We start from the raw sequence: 17,348 nt of genomic DNA, 5'->3' as shown, positions 1-17,348 counted from the left end.
TAGTTCTATTATGCAAATGTAACATGAAAATAATCTGTTTAAAAAAAATTGTACATCCGTGAGCGGCAGAACCGCAAAAAGCCTAGCGTGTACCACAGGCCCGGGGGTTGGCGAGCGTAGCAAGCAGGGGCAAACTCCCCCTAGTATAAATAAAAATAAATATATAATTGTTACTAAATTATTAAATACATAAACTATATACATATCAGATATAAATATATATAGTATGTATTAGACAGTAAAACCAAAACACTAGTGCAAATTATTTGATAGTGCAGGTGCTCACAAAATGGAGTCTCAGTCACAGGTCAAAGCAGCGATTGTGTGAGAGGTAACAGATTCATGGCCAGAAAGTAGAATCTGCGTCTGACATCGAAAGTTACAGTATTACTTGCTGGATGGCAAAGAGCAAAGTGTTTACTGCTAGGGAAGGCGTGTGTGGGGTTTGTTACCAACGTAGGCATCACTTGTCCTGTGTGAATGGCAGTTTGATTCCAGTACTGAAGTGGTCTTTTTAAACACCCACTTCACTGTTTTACAGCCCAGCATAGTGCACCGGCCACGTCATGTGGATGTAGACTGTGATGCAGCTGGTTGGTAAGCATTCCACTTTGCATCTGTAGAAAGTTAGTGAGGAGCCCAGGAGAGACATGCCGATTTCCTTCAGCCTTCTTAATAAATGAAAGATTACAAAGATAACAGTGCACCATTCCCTGAGACGGTTAGGTCTTAAAGCATACTGAAGTTTTCTAGGTTAAGTTTCCTACTTTTAATCAATGACATTACCTGACTGTCTTTATTTTTCTACTTACATCTTGCCTGAAGAAGGGGCCCGAGTTGCCTCAAAAGTTTGCCATATTGTAATCATTCTAGTTAGCCAATCAAAGGGGTCATTTTGCTAGACTTCTCACTACAATCACAATGGCTAACATGGTACAACACCCTTTTTCTACCCTGAATAGGTGAGAATCTCATATATATTTCTCTTCTGGTTCGTCCTGCTTCCACTTCAAAACCAGTCCCGCCCACACGCAGCCGACACGGCATTTCTCGATTCCTATTCGTACTCTTCCATGTCATGCACTATGCTGCCCTGCTGAGCGTAATATATCCAACAAGTACTCGAAGTGCTGCCACAACGGTAAAGTAGCTTTATCACCTTTGTGAGAGCCACCTGTGTCTTTACAACAGCTTCTTACACAGCAAACATCAGAAGCTAAAAATGATTGTGAACACATTTGAGAATACAACTCTTCTCTAGCGTTTGCTTCCATGGGTGCACAGATAACTCAACCTCCTGGCCACGGACCATACTGTTTTAAAATACATGGGCAAATTTATCACCAAATCTCTCCACTATACGCTAACACTTCTTCCTCTCCAAGATATGGACAGTTGTACGATTTTGACACAGCGCAAGTTACTGAAGCGCGCTTACAAAATAAAGCAAACTCTGCATGCAGCGAAAATTTACTTCTCCAGCTAGATTCCATGCTCAGAATCATCAATCCCTTCGCTAAATCATACAAACACATGCATGAAATCGCTCAGTCCAATCCAACGGCATCTGTACAAATGGTTTTCAAGGAAAACCCTGGGCAGGATTTACGACGATACAATGCCCCGACATGTCACACCGATGTTGCAGCGATTTTCGTCGGAGAAGATGGCGAACCGCCTGCCGAAAGGGACATTTGCATCTATCCCATAGGCAACTCCTGTAAACAGATTTCCACGCTCAATATGAATTGCGATCCTATGGTGTACCCACTTTTATTCCCTTATGGAGACATTGGCTGGCACAAAGATTTATAAAATGTTCCCGATAAAAGAACTGCCAAGCGAATAAGGCTTACTCAATGCTAATTTTACGTGTACAGATTAGCAATGAGGAATACATTTAGTATTTTGCACTCCAGTGGCAAACTATTCCAACAGTACGTTGTAGATGCGTATGTTAAAACAGAGGGTGCGCGTCTCAACTATCTCAGATTACATCAACAAGATCTGCACGTGGAACAATACAAAAGGACTATCAGACGCACTGCAAGCAAACCCTGAAAATAACAACGTACGTGTAGGCAAAATGATCATATTACCGTCCAAATTTCCAGGAAGTCCAAGATACATGCAACAAAACTATCAGGATGCCATGGCCATAGTACGTAAATTCGGAAAGCCTGATTTATTTATCACTTTCACATGTAATCCTGCTTGGCCGGAAATTCTACATGCCACTGCGTCTTTCAAGAAGTATTTATTTCTTCTCGATTTCTGAATTCCTTTCTCACCGTTTTACGTTCCTATTCTTACACCGCCGGGCGTCAGCTAGTGTTTTATATTTCTACTATTTTATATTATAATACTGTGGTGGGGCACATCTCTGGGGAGGATGAATCCGCCTACAGGGTCAAAGTGGAGCGGCTGACATTGTGGTGCACTGACAACAACCTGTTCCTGAACACAATTAAGATCAAGGAGCTCATTGTGGACTTTAGGAAAAATAATACGGACATCAAACCACTCTACATCGGAGGGGACTGTGTGGAGAGGGTGTCAGACTTCCGCTTCCTGGGAGTCCATATCATTAAAGACCTGTCCTGGGTATTGTGAACACAGCCGAGCTGGTGAAGAAGGCTCAACAGAGAGTCCTCAAGAAAAATAACATCTCCCAAAAACTGCTGGTGTCCTTCTATCGCTGCTCTATCGAGAGTATCCTGTGCTAACTGCCTCTGCGTGGGGTTTTCCAGCTGCACAACAGCACAGAGGAGAACACTTCAGCAGATCGGAAAGACGGTCCAGCAGATCATCGGTTGTCCTTTACCCTCTCTGGATGAACTGCACTGCTCTCGCTGCCTATGGAAAGCAGAAAACATCTTAAAAGACTCCTCACACCCCGCTCAGGATATGTTCCAACTGTTGCCATCAGGCAAAAAAGATAGAGGAGCATCAAAACAAAGACTAATAGTCTAATACTAAATAAATAGTCTAAGACTAATAATCCTTTAAGTATTTTGAACTTCTTGATATCCTTCTACTGTGAAACATTCTGACCTGTCAGTTTGCACATGTCTTAAACTATTATCATACACTGATAAATAATAGATAATACAGAAATTATTATATTACATATCGGAGGCATGGTGGCACAGTGGGTAGCGCTGCTGCCTTGTAGTAGTGAGACCCGAGTTCGCTTCCCGGGTCCTCCCTGCGTGGAGTTTGCGTGTTCTCCCCGTGTCTGCGTGGGTTTCCTCCCACAGTCCAAAGACATGCAGGTTGGGTGCACTGGTGATTCTAAATTGTCCCGTGTGTGTCCTGTGGTGGGTTGGCACCCTGCCTGGGATTGGTTCCTGCCTTGCGCCCTGTGTTGGCTGGGATTGGCTCCAGCAGACCCCAGTGACCCTGTGTTCAGATTCAGCGGGTTGTAAAATGGATGGATGGATATTACATATCTATTGACTATATCTATGTATCTAGATTGCAAATACCATACATTGCATCAATGTTCATATTGCTAACTACACGTCAATATTGCTGCTACTTCTTTGTGTTTTCATTTTAAATCTTAATTTATTTATTTGCACTTCATGTTGTTACAATGTGGACCCTGAGCTTCGCAATTTCGTCTATCTGTATACACACTGATTAAAGGAAGGGTGGTGTAAGACCCTGAACTCTTTATTATGGTGTCACTACCTCTATTGTTGGCATGCACAATATATGCCACCTTCAGCCTTTGAACACAACCAAACCACGGTTACTCAAATTTTAAGTAAAAAAAAAAAAAAAACTCTCTTTACTTAAATGCAAAATGAACAGGTTTCCAAACTTGGCATTTTACAAATACAATACAAATTTATTTTTGTGTAGCCCAAAATCACACAAGAAGTGCCACAATGGGCTTTAACAGGCCCTGCCTCTTGACAACACCCCAGCCTTGACTCCCTAAGAAAACAAGGAAAAACTCCCAAAAAAAAACCCATGTAGGGAAAAAAATGGAAGAAAACTTGGGAAAGGCAGTTCTGAGAGAGACCCCTTTCCAGGCAGGTTGGGCGTGCGTTGAGTGTCAAAAGAAGGGGGTCAATACAATACAGTACAATACAATACACAGAACTGAACAAATCCTCAATACAGTATAAAAATAAAAAAAATTAGAAATACAGTATATACAATACATAATAAAACACAAACACTAAATTATTTACAGCTATACACATATCGTCGGTCCGATACTACTGGTGAGCTCACCCTTATTAATTACCACAGTCAGTGAAGTTTACTCAATACGTTGTGGGCCCCCAAACCGTAGCTCGGGTGCGTGGTGGCCAAACAAACAAAACAGAACTGGCCCCTTCACTTGAGGATTTAACTCAGACCACTTAAAACAAACAAAAAAACCACACAGACCTTGTCTGAATGTGCTCTCCTTTCTCCTCGGGTACCTCCTTTGGGCCTCTCGTCTCCCCCTCTCGCTGTTCGCCGGCGCTGATCTCGTGTCCGGCCGACTTTCTCTTCTTCAGGTCACCAAATCACTCCGTCCATCACGTGTCAGTCCCTCCTCTCCTCTCTCGACTCTCTTCGCATCCTGCAGTGGCACACTTACTTGTCCTTTCCATTGGCTATAGACGCCCTCTGTTTGATGGTGCCCCCTTACAGTGTTCCCCACTTGGCTTTCTCCTCTCTGAAGTATCTGTCGCCTCGGTGCGTCGCTTTGCGCGTCAGCGTTTTGCTAGACTGCTCTTTCTCACTCGTTGCGGTTTTTTCAATACACTGTACATTTCACGTTCCCTTTAGCGTTCTTCTGTCACTTCTTTCTGTCTAATCAGTTTAGCGTGTTGCTAAATCTTTGTCTTCTCCTTTTATGTTTTAGCGGTTTGCTAAAATTATTTCCGAATTTCTTCTTCCGTCTCGTTTCGGCGTTCTGCCTCAAACTGTCCCTCTCTTTTTTCTTTACTTTCCTCCAATCCCATCTCACAATTATCTTACCTGGACTGTGTATTGGCCAATCAGAAGACACTTACATGTCAAACTTAACCTTACCCAACCCCCACAACTTGTACCCCATTTCAGTCAATAAACTTTATTAACACAAACTCGCATTCGGATATTCTTTTTTTTTAAACCTAGCCCAGTTTATACTTGTATATGGTTGAGATGACAATAAAGTTCACTTTGACTTTGACTAATAGACTGAATAGCAGTTTCTACCCTGTTGCTATTAGGGCACTGAATACCACCTCATCACCGCCAATGCAGCAGTGCAATAGATGCAATCTTGTGCAATAGTGTTCATGTGCAATTAAGGTCTTATGTTGAATGTTTGTGTTCTACCTTATTTCTTCTTATCCTTTCTTATCCTTTTGTAATTATATTTACAGGGGGTCCTCAGGTTACGACACAGTTCTGTTCCTACAACAGTGATGTAACCTGAATTTTGGTGTAAGTCGAAACACACCCTATCCTAAGTCACTTACCTATCCTAACACATTTGCTAAATCATAATCTAGAACATAAAAACACAACTAAGCCACAGAAAAAGGAAAAGGACATAAATACACTGTACCTTGTTTTGCCTGCCTAAGGTAAAGTCATACGTGATGGAGGATCACAGGAATCGTGGGAAGGAGGGGTCCTTTCATCGGATTGGCTGGCCCAGCATTGTTTCAGCCATGGAATAGATAGATAGATAGATAGATAGATAGATAGATAGATAGATAGATAGATAGATAGATAGATAGATAGATAGATAGATAGATAGATAGATAGATAGATACTTTATTAATCCCAAGGGGAAATTCACATACTCCAGCAGCAGCATACTGATAAAGAAAATATTAAAGAGTGATAACAATGCAGGTATAACAGACAGACAATAACTTTGTATAATGTTAACGTTTACCCTTCGTAGAATTGAAGAGTCACATATTGTGGTGGAGGAACGATCTCCTCAGTCTGTCAGTGGAGCAGGACGGTGACAGCAGTCTGTCGCTGAAGCTGCTCCTCTGTCTGGAGATGATCCTGTTCAGTGGATGCAGTGGATTCTCCATGATTGACAGGAGTCTGCTCAGCGCCCGTTGCTCTGCCACAGATGTCAAACTGTCCAGCTCAGTGCCCACAATAGAGCCTGCCTTCCTCACCAGTTTGTCCAGGCGTGAGGTGTCCTTCTACTTTATGCTGCCTCCCCAGCACACCACTGCGTAGAAGAGGGCGCTCGCCACAACCGTCTGATAGAACATCTGCAGCATCTTATTACAGATGTTGAATGACGCCAGCCTTCTAAGGTAGTATAGCCGGCTCCGTCCTCTCTTGCACAGACCATCAGCATTGGCAGTCCAGTCCAGTTTATCATCCAGCTGCACTCCCAGGTATTTATAGGTCTGCACCCTCTGCACACAGTCACCTCTGATGATCACGGGGTCCATGAGGGGCCTGGGCCTCCTAAAATCCACCACCAGCTCCTTGGTTTTGCTGGTGTTCAGTTGTAGGTGGTTTGAGTCGCACCATTTAACAAAGTCCTTGATTAGGTTCCTATACTCCTCCTTCTGCCCACTCCTGATGCAGCCCACGATAGCAGTGTTGTCAGTGAACTTTTGCACGTGGCAAGAATGGCCAAATGGGGGAGGCAGCTTGATGGATGAGGTCTCCAGGACTCTAATTTCATCCACATCTTCTTATGTGATATCATCTACTGTTAAATTCTGCTCCGTACTTCTAAAATTTTTATTTTTATACTGTATTGAGGAGGGTGGCACAGTGGCGCAGTGGGTAGCGCTGCTGCCTTGCAGTTGGGAGACCTGGGGACCTGGGTTCACTTCCCGGGTCCTCCCTGCGTGGAGTTGGCATGTTCTCCCTGTGTCTGCATGGGTTTCCTCCGGGCGCTCCGGTTTCCTCCCACATTCCAAAGACATGCAGGTTAGGTGGATTGGCGATTCTAAATTGGCCCTAGTGGGTGTGTTTGTGTGTGTCCTGCAGTGGGTTGGCACCCTGCCCAGGATTGGTTCCTGCCCTGTGTTGGCTGTGATTGGCTCCAGCAGACCCCCGTGACCCTGTATTTGGATTCAGCGGGTTGGAAAATGGATGGACTGTATTGAGGATTTGTTCTGTTCTGTGTATTGTATTGTATTGACCCCCTTCTTTTGACACCCACTGCACGCCCAACCTACCTGGAAAGGGGTCTCTCTTTGAACTGCCTTTCCCAAGGTTTCTTCCATTTTTTCCCTACTAGGTTTTTTTGAGGAGTTATTCCTTGTCTTCCTAGAGAGTCAAGGCTGGGGGGCTGTCAAGAGGCAGGGCCTATTAAAGCCCATTGCGGCACTTCTTGTGTGATTTTGGGCAATACAAAAATAAATTGTATTGTATTGTATTGCTGCGGTGGGCTGGCGCCCTGCCCGGGGTTTGTTTCCTGCCTTGCGCCCTGTGTTTTACTGGGATTGGCTCCAGCAGACCCCCGTGACCCTGTAGTTAGGTATAGCGGGTTGGATACTGGATGGATGGTTGTATTGTATTGTACTGTAGTAACAGACTGCGGTGGGTTGGCACCCTGCCCGGGATTGGTTCCCTGCCTTGTGCCCCGTGTTGGCTGGGATTGGCTCCAGCAGACCCCCGTTACCCTGTGTTCGGATTCAACGGGTTGGAAAATGGATGGATGGATGGATGTAGTAACAGAAAAAATGACAGAAAAGTGAGTGTAAAAAAAAATTCCTTACCTTTATTCCGTCTGATCTCTTTACAATGTTTAATTTCACGTCCATTGTGATGGCTTTCTTCTTCTTTGAAGTGCTACCATCTGAAGACTCTGACTTTCGTTTAGGAGTCATGATAAGGGCCAAACAAAGCGACACAAACGGAACACTTCCTCCGTTTGTGGAGGAACTCCCTCACTCATACGCCGCTTTACTGCGTATTCAAACTAATTCGCCCACGTGGTCTGTAAGTACGACGCTGACGGCGTAAGCCGAAACACTCACGTCTCAATTTTTTTAAGTTTTGTATGGGAGTGAGCGTTGTAAACTCGAAACGTCGTATGTCGAGACGTTGTAACCCAAGGACCCCCTGTATTTATATTTTGACACCACAGGGACTGCACTTAATTTCATTGTATTTGTTACAATGACAATAAAGATATTCTGATTCTGATTCTGAAATGTTTGAGCTTTATAGTATTAATGTAGTCAGGTAGGATCGATATAAGCAATACGACTGAGCATTATCAAGGACTGGATTATGACTTTACCTCTAGTTGAACCTGCTACTGCCAAAGTTGGGGTCTGGCTGCTGACACCCTGACAAGAAAAAAAAGAAACGGAACAGATTAAAAATGGAGAGATGAATGTAATCAGTGTGAGCTGGTCTTACAGTGCTGATGAGGCTGGGATAAAAATGTGAATTATTTTACCACCATCCACTAGGAATGATTTCTTTTAAGATTAACAGTATCAGGTAGGACTAGAGCAGGAAATACGTCCGGTTTTATAACACCAGTGAGACTAGACAGTGTTAGAATAAACAATATGCGTCAGTTTTTATAACATCATTAAAGACAGACTATGCTGGGATAAGCAATATGAGCAAGTTTTATAACACTGATGAGACCTGGCAGTGTTGGAATAAGCAATAAGAGTGAGTTTTATTTCATCGGTTGAGACAGAAAGCATCTGCTGGAAAGTGATATGTGTGAGTTTTATATAAAAAAAAAAAAGGTATTATGCCCCTGAATTTGATGTCATTAGCAACATTTCACATGGAATGAGGCCTGGATGTGTTTTATAGTAATGTCATGATGTGCAAGTGAGAGAAGCCCAGATGCTGAGATGACAGATTACACAGGAAGTGGCTGATGAGAAGGTCAAGGTGGGTTTAGGTAGAGCAGCAGTGTGGAAAAAAAAGTATTCCTACCGAACAAAGTGTGTGCTAAGCGGACAATTTTATGTTCCTTGCATTTAACAGCCATGAGGTCGTAGCGCCACTGAAGTGCTGCTGCAAGGGTTTCTGCATTGACATCCTCAAGCGACTGGCCAAGACTGTGGGTTTCACCTATGACCTATACCTGGTCACCAATGGGAAACACGGCAAGAAGATTGACGGTGTATGGAACGGGATGATAGGCGAGGTAATGGCTCCGACTTCTGCAAATTGGGACTAAAACAGTACTGCATAGATATGGGAGGCAAAAGCATGCAATATAATAGGTGCGGGACAAGCGATGTTTAGCTGCTGGTGGTGCGACACATGGTTAACCAAATCAGATTTGCCTCAGGTCACAGGTTATCGTAGATTTTCTTTTATTTTTTGATCTCAGTCTCCTGTTTGTTTCTCTATTACTTGGTTGCAGGTGGTCTATCGCAGAGCTGACATGGCGATTGGCTCTCTAACTATCAATGAGGAAAGGTCTGAGGTTGTGGATTTCTCCGTTCCCTTTGTGGAGACTGGCATTAGTGTCATGGTCTCTCGGAGCAATGGCACTGTGTCTCCGTCTGCATTCCTTGGTGGGTATTCAGGTGCAAACGTTTGGAAATGTGATGGACACTGTGGACTCTCACTTATGAAACCTTTGCCAGATTTTTTTCTCAAAGCTTTGAGCTCACAGTGTCCACTCTGCTGTTTTGAAGACAGTAGGCATTTTCTGTAGATTTACAAAGCAGCTGTTCAGTTAAACCATGACTTTGATGACCATATGCCGGTTGTATACTCTTTTAGAGCCCTACAGTCCAGCGGTTTGGGTGATGATGTTTGTAATGTGCCTCACAGTGGTTGCTGTAACCGTGTTCATCTTTGAATTCTTCAGCCCTGTAGGCTACAACCGCAGCCTGGCCTCAGGAAAAAGTGAGTGGGGGCAAATGACACTTGATTTTGTTCTTTGGTGAAGCTAACTTCCATTAAATGCAGTTTATTAAAGCTTGAATTTTCAGTAAAATGATAAAAGAAGGCACTTTTAAGTCACCTTAATGTTAGTCTTGTTCCTTCAGAACCAGGTGGGTCCAAATTCACCATTGGCAAGTCTATCTGGTTGTTATGGGCACTTGTTTTCAATAATTCGGTCCCTGTGGAGAATCCCCGTGGCACAACTAGCAAGATCATGGTATTGATCTGGGCCTTTTTTGCTGTCATCTTCCTGGCAAGTTATACAGCCAATCTGGCAGCCTTTATGATCCAGGAGGAGTATATTGACACTGTGTCCGGACTCAGTGACCGGAAGGTATGTTGAATATTTTTTGCCCAAATGGTTCCCTTAGTGTCCATATTTTTATCAACTGTTAAACTTCTTATGTCCCAACTTTTCCTCACTACCAGTTTCAAAGACCATATGACCAGTATCCACCTTTGAAGTTTGGTACTGTGCCCAATGGCAGCACGGAGAAGAATATTCGCAGCAACTACCCTGACATGCACCAGTACATGGACAAATACAACCAGAAGGGGGTTGAAGAGGCAATCAACAACTTGAAGACTGGGTGAGACAACCCTTTTCAGAAGAAGGCCCTTGAGAATGAGGCTTTATTCCAGTGCCAGTATGCTTCTTACTTTCTCTCTTATTCTTTCTCTCTTTTCCAAATCAACCCATAGAAAGTTGGATGCTTTCATCTATGATGCAGCTGTTTTAAATTATATGGCTCGAAAGGACGAAGGATGTAAAGTCATGACCATCGGCTCAGGAAAGGTATTTGCCACCACGGGCTATGGCATCGCATTGCAGAAAGGTTCCAGGTGGAAAAGGGCGGTGGACCTCGCCTTGTTGCAGTTTGTCGGCGACGGTGAGCACTTCTTGTTTAATACCAAGGACAAAATTATTTTAGCGAGGTTTGTGGAAAGGCATCTTCTGAACAGGCTTTAACCGAAAGGGCAAGGAAAGTAAGAAATAGATTAGACAGTGAAGGGTTAATCATTTAACTGACCCGAATTTAATCAAAACTCTCAATTAAAATGAGTATAATTAATGTTTACATGAGTATGGCTGCTTTTTTAAATAAAATGTGGGTTTGTTCCTGCTGTTAACAGATACCCCAATGCTCCAAATAGATGTATAAGGCAGCGTTTCTCAACCTTTAAGTATTTGCAGCCCGAGTTTTCATAACAGTTTTAATCGCACCCCTCAAACGTTTTTTTGTAACCCTAATAAAATATACTCCTATATTTAATACACCGCTACAAGTTCAAAATTTCCCTACGAATAACGAAATTACGCCACATATGGCAACATTCGCGCCTCCTTTTTTGTTACTACCCTGGTGGGGGGCCCACCCCACAGTTTGAGAACCACTGAGTTATCCCAACACTCCAAATAGATGTGTAAGGGATGATCCACGGTTAATTGAGGCTGAACATTCTTCTTTCCATTAGCTTGATTTCTCATGAGATTTGTTGCCATTTAAGGGTTAGACGGGTTAGCATTTCCACCTGTGAGACTTGCCCGGACACCATCAGACTGAGACCACATCTTTATCAAAAACACCTTTTATTTTCGTCCCGTTCTCCACACAACACAGCTCAGTCCCGCACAACTCACAGTGCTCTAGCCCCAGTCTCCCTTCTCCTGGGCCTTTTCTCGCCTTGTCCCTGGACCACCGCTACTCTCTCTCCAGGAGCTTCGTCCTGCTCCTGCTCCCGACTCCAACTCATTGATAGGAGGGAGGCGGCCCCATTTATAGTCACCCGGATGTGCTCCAGGTGGTTCCCGGCAATCTTCCCTTGACACGCCCCTGTGTGGCGGAAGTGCCGGCTGTCTTTCCGGAAGCACTCCGGGTGTCTCTCTTTCCTTCTTCCCCCCAGCACTTCCTAGTGTGGCGGAAGTGCTGAGGTCCCAAGTCCTCCAGGCATGAGGACGCTCCCTGGCGGTCCGGAGGAGGCATGAGCCCTCTTCCTGTCCTTCTGGGCGTCCCGGCTGGGTACCACCCCCAGCCGCGTGCCACACACCTTGTAGTTTCAGTGTCCTGGGTTCAATTCCCAGTCTATTCTCTGTCTGTCTGTCATTCATACATTCTCTCCATGCCTTTGTGTCTTCCTTAGATACTCTTACATTATTCCACAGCCCAAAGTCCTGCAAGTTAAGTTGATCATCATCTCGTATCATAATGATATTCTTTTAACAGTGGACTCTGGTGACTGTGTACTACTTATGCTTCTCGATTTAACAGCTGCCTTTGACACGATAGACCATGAGATCCTCATCTCCAGGCTGGAGCAGTGGGTGGGCATCATGGGTTCAGCTATCTCTCAGATAGAAGTTTTTGTGTCACCATTGATGATTTTACTTCCAACTCTGTTGCTCTCCCCTGGGGTGTACCACAGGGCTCCATCCTGGGACTTCTTCTGTTCTCCTTGTGCCACTCTGCACTATTTTCCGGAAACACGATATTTCCTTTCATCTTTATGCAGACGACTGTCAGGTTTATTTCCATCTGAAGCGCCAAGGTCCATGTTCTGTCCAGCCCCTGCTTGATTGCCTTATTGACATCAGGAGTTGGATGGCATTAAATTTTCTAAATTTTAATGAGAACAAGACAGAAGTCATGCTATTTAGACCCAATGGCACCAATGGGACCCCCTGCATCGACCTTTACACTGTGGCTGAATTTGAGAAATCCATGATCACAAATTTAGGTGTGAAAATTGATTCCACTTGAAAACTTGATAGCCATGTGAACGCAGTGGTAAACTCTTGCTTTTTCCAGTTGAGGCGGCTGTCAAAACACAAGCCCGTTTTGTCTAAACGCAAACTTGAAACAGCGATACCTGCTTTTATAACATCTTGTCTAGATTATTGCAATGCGCTTTTTTTTGGAATTAGCCAGGCCTCCATTGCTCGTCTATAGCTGGTGCAAAATGCCGCTGCTCGATTTTTAACTGGCACGAGAAAGTATCAGCATGTTACCCAGATTTTGGCTTCCCTGCACTGGCTTCCAGTTCGTTTTCGAATCCATTTTAAGATCCTTACATTTGTTTTTAAATCCTTTAATGGTTGTGCCCCATTTTATTTGTTGGAACTGCTGCACCCTTATGTACCATCTCACTCTCTCAGGTCAGCAGACCAGACGCTTTTATTTGTTCCTAAGACACAATGCAATCTCCGAGGTGATCAGGCTTTTTCAGTTGCAGCCCCAAAACTCTGGAACGATTTGCCGTTGCATGTTAGGCAGGCTCCTTCACTCGCTGTCTTTAAATCTTATTTAAAAAACACTTTTGCTCTCTGGCTTTTAACCCAGTATGATATGTTGGCTATCGGTATACTCTTTATTATGAATCTCTTCAGCTCTTATGTGTTTATGTGTTTCTGTTTCATTTACCCTTTGGTTATTGTGTGTCTGATGTGTTGGGTTTTTATTGTACAGTGCTTTGGTCAGCCTTGATGTTGTTTTTAAAGTGCTTTATAAATAAACAAATAAAATAAATAAATCTCTAAATGTACCTGGTGGGCGGCACGGTGGCGCAGTGGGTAGCGCTGCTGCCTTGCAGTTGGGTGATCTGGGGACCTGGGTTCGCTTCCCGGGTCCTCCCTGCGTGGAGTTTGCATGTTCTCCCTGTGTCTGCGTGGGTTTCCTCCGGGCGCTCCAGTTTCCTCCCACAGTCCAAAGACATGCAGGTTAGGTGGATTGGCGATTCTAAATTGGCCCTAGTGTGTGCTTGGTGTGTTTGTGTGTGTCCTGCAGTGGGTTGGCACCCTGCCCAGGATTGGTTCCTGCCTTGTGCCCTGTGTTGGCTGGGATTGGCTCCAGCAGACCCCCGTGACCCTGTGTTCGGATTCAGCGGGTTGGAAAATGGATGGATGGATGGATGTACCTGGTGCGAATGAGTCTGGGTGTGTGTATGACCGAGACATGTAGTTCCACATTTACAGTAAATCATTCGCTGCCATGATACTCTCTGTATGACCCTGCACAGTGGAGTGGAAAAAAGAAAATTTAGAAAATGGAGGGATACGTAACTGACCTTGTTATACATGAGTGCATAGCGGTTACCTTCAACACTCTGTTAAGGTAAGCACCTTCACCCAGGGGTAAGAGGGGGGCACAGTTGCTAAACCCCTTCAAATTTCCTTCATATTTCTGAATGGTCTGACCAGGAAGATGCCTGAACAAGTCTCATCACAAGCCCCGTCCCTTCTAGAAAAGGTGCTATATAAACAACACCCATGCCAGATCTGGACCTGAGCATCCTAAAGAGACACACTGTCCGATTTCCAGTGTCCTCTGATTGCTTGTTGCTTTGTTTATTGTATGCAGTGATTGCCCACTGCTTTTCTTAAAAGAGTTAATTTTTGCTTGAAGACTCCGAGTAGATGGGGCAACTCATTGTACCCTAACCCTCAAACCCGTACTCATCTGTTAATTGGTTGACACCCCTGTAACAGATAAGCCCTTTGTCCACCTCTTGAACCCTCAGGTACAACTCTGATGACCAGGTGAAAATATAAATATTCTTTTATTTTACCATTATGTGCACAAAGCACTCTCCACACCACACTACTCATATAAATTTCTAGAGACCCTACTTATCCTGCCTCTGAACTCTTTTCCCTCATGCCCTCAAGCAGAAGGTACCGCAGCCTGAAATGTAGAACTACCAGGTTTAAAACAGTTTTTTTCCTACTGCTGTTCGTCTTTTAAATGAAGCATTTTAGTATTTTATTGTAGGCTGATTTTAACTATGTGTTTTTATTAATGTCTTGTGCATCGTATTTTCGTTCTGCAGCACATCTTGGATGTTCTGCTGAATGACAAATAAAATTGAATTGAATTGAATTGAATTGAATAAATCACAACTCTCTCAATAAACAAACCAATCCTCCTCGCCCAGACACTTCGCCCTCCTACCTCCCAGCTCAGCTCAGTGTCTGGGCTTTCCCATAGTCCTTTTATATCCCCTGACCCGGAAATGGTTCCTGGCAAAACCCACAAGTCCGTTTCCTTCCGGGTCAGGGTAAACAATCCTCTTCTTCACCCCGGGAGCATGTCGTTTCTTCCGGACACGTGATGCTGACGCACTCCCGGGTTATAGGGCACACAAGAGCCCAGTAGCCCCCTTACAGCGACTCCCGGTGGTCCCCAAGGTATCCAGCAGGGCTGTGTATAGAAACTACAAAGTCCATGAGGCCCTGCTGGAACTCGGGGCACCATCATGCTGTTCGGATTGCTCCTCCTAGCGGCCTGGGGGTGGCGACCGGAGTCTGTAGCCGGTTGTCCATCACACCCCCTATTTATATAAACCTGATTCTGTGCTTGCTGTCTATTGGTGAAACAGAGTGGTGCAGGTTTGATTCCAGCCTTGCATCCATTAATGGTGGTTTTACTAAGGTTGGGGTCGTCCAATGCGGTAACCAAGGCTGGATTAAGACCTCCAAAGGTCTTGATTAAGAGAGCTCCTTAACAGAGTGTTGATCATATTTTAAACAATGCAGCGTGCGGATATCCTACTGTTTAATACAGTGACGTAATTCCCGCTATTAATGGCGGGCAGACACTCGTTTCAGCAACCCTGGTGGAGGGGATGAAGTTTTGCGATTTTGGTGATTTCAGCCCAAAACACTGCACAAGAATTTTATAGACAGTCAATTGGGTGTCACCCCCTCTGACACCCACTGCCCTTTACTACCAGGATAGACAATGGAATGGATAAGAAAGTTGCAAAATGGATGCTTCTGGTTTTACAATAATTTAAAATAACCTGATTCTCATTTCCTGCGGTGGGCTGGCTGGCACCCTGCCCGGGATTTGTTTCTGCCTTGCGCCCTGTGCTGGCTGGGATTGGCTCCAGTGGACCCCCATGACCCTGTGTTAGGATATAGTGGGTTGGATAATGACTGACTGACTGACAGACTGATTCCTATTTCAGTAAAACTTCAAATATTTCATTGTACTAATATATCTAATACTTTTCTTCTTAGAAGTAAAACTCTACTTACAAAAAAAAAAATATTTTCAACAAATTTTGAATTCTGTCCAAATCCATATTTAATTGACTCTAGAATAGCTGCTAATCCATCTAACATTCTGTCATTTACAAATTTTAATCAAAATGTATTGCAACACATTACCATTTTCCTTTAAATCATATCTAGAGCTGTGCTGTCTTGTACCTTAAATGTTTCTGAGCTGGCAGAAAGGAGTAGTGGATAAGAAACTGGACCACAAATCTGACAATTCAGTTCCCATGCAGGCTCCTAATAAAGTCACTTATCCTTCATGTGTTCCAACTATAAAAATTCATGTCAACAGGGACACCATGGATGTTTACTTGTGAAGTGTCTTTACATGGTGTTTTCTACAGAAATTAAATACAGCTTTACTGTTTGTTTATTTCATAAGTGAAGTATGGCTAGTTGTTTAACGTTAGTTGAAATAAAGACCTCCATAATCAGTTTGATGTTTATTGAGGTGAAGCGGGATGATCCAGAAGGGACAACACATCTTTCATCCAGAAATTCCATAGTAAACAACCACATGAATATAACTGAATTTGTTTATATGGAGTGATATTGTATTTACAGTCATATGGAAAAAGTTTGGGAGCCCCTCTTAATTCTTTGGATTTTTGTTTCTCATTGGCTGAGCTTTCAAAGTAGCAACTTCCTTTTAATATCTGACATGCCTTATGGTAACAGTAGGATTTCAGCAGTGACATTAAGTTTATTGGATTAACAGAAAATATGCAATATGCATCATAACAAAATTAGACAGGTGCATAAATGTGGGCACCCAACAGAGATATGACATCAATACTTAGTGGAGCCTCCTTTTGTAAATCTAACAGCCTCTAGACGCTGTCCTCCTATAGCTTTTGATGAGTGTCTGATTCTGGATGGAGGTATTGTTGTCCATTCTTCATACAAAATCTCTCCAGTTCAGTTCAATTTGATGGACAGCCTGCTTCAAATCATCCCATAGATTTTCAATGATATTCAAGTCAGGGGACTATGACGGCCATTCCAGAACATTGTACTTCTCCCTCTGCATTAATGCCTTTGTAGATTTCAAACTGTGTTTTGGGTCATTGTCTTGTTGGAATATCCAACCCCTGCGTAACTTCAACTTTGTGACTGATGCTTGAACATTATCCTGAAGAATTTGTTGATATTGGGTTGAATTCATGCGACCCTCGACTTTAACAAGGGCCCCAGTCCCTGAACTAGCCACACAGCCCCACAGCATGATGGAACCTCCACCAAATTTGACAGTAGGTAGCAGGTGTTTTTCTTGGAATGCGGTGTTCTTTTTCCGCCATGCAAAGCGCTTTTTGTTTTGACCAAATAACTCAATTTGTGTCTCATCAGTCCAAAGCACTTTGTTCCATAATGAATCTGGCTTGTGTAAATGAGCATTGGCATACAACAAGCGACTCTGTTTGTGTCGTGAGTG

The 17,348-nt window shown here is 43.7% G+C and overlaps 2 protein-coding genes across 2 annotated transcripts in view; one reads left to right on the top strand and one right to left on the bottom strand.

The window, feature by feature from the left end:
* Nucleotides 1–17,348, bottom strand: part of si:dkeyp-69b9.6 (uncharacterized) — a 752,000-nt gene that overhangs the window by 183,021 nt on the left and 551,631 nt on the right. The window lies entirely within an intron of this gene.
* Nucleotides 1–17,348, top strand: part of LOC114666522 (glutamate receptor ionotropic, NMDA 2D) — a 168,864-nt gene that overhangs the window by 126,423 nt on the left and 25,093 nt on the right. The window contains 6 exon segments of the mRNA XM_051919843.1: nucleotides 8,947–9,109; nucleotides 9,332–9,485; nucleotides 9,697–9,822; nucleotides 9,966–10,195; nucleotides 10,291–10,451; nucleotides 10,564–10,751. Of these exon segments, the coding sequence (XP_051775803.1) occupies nucleotides 8,947–9,109; nucleotides 9,332–9,485; nucleotides 9,697–9,822; nucleotides 9,966–10,195; nucleotides 10,291–10,451; nucleotides 10,564–10,751 (1,022 nt within the window).

This window comes from Erpetoichthys calabaricus, chromosome 16, assembly GCF_900747795.2.
Source record: "Erpetoichthys calabaricus chromosome 16, fErpCal1.3, whole genome shotgun sequence".
NCBI classification, from domain to species: domain Eukaryota; kingdom Metazoa; phylum Chordata; class Cladistia; order Polypteriformes; family Polypteridae; genus Erpetoichthys; species Erpetoichthys calabaricus.
Note: the sequence above shows the minus strand (reverse complement) of the source record. Positions and strands in the feature narration are given on the sequence as shown.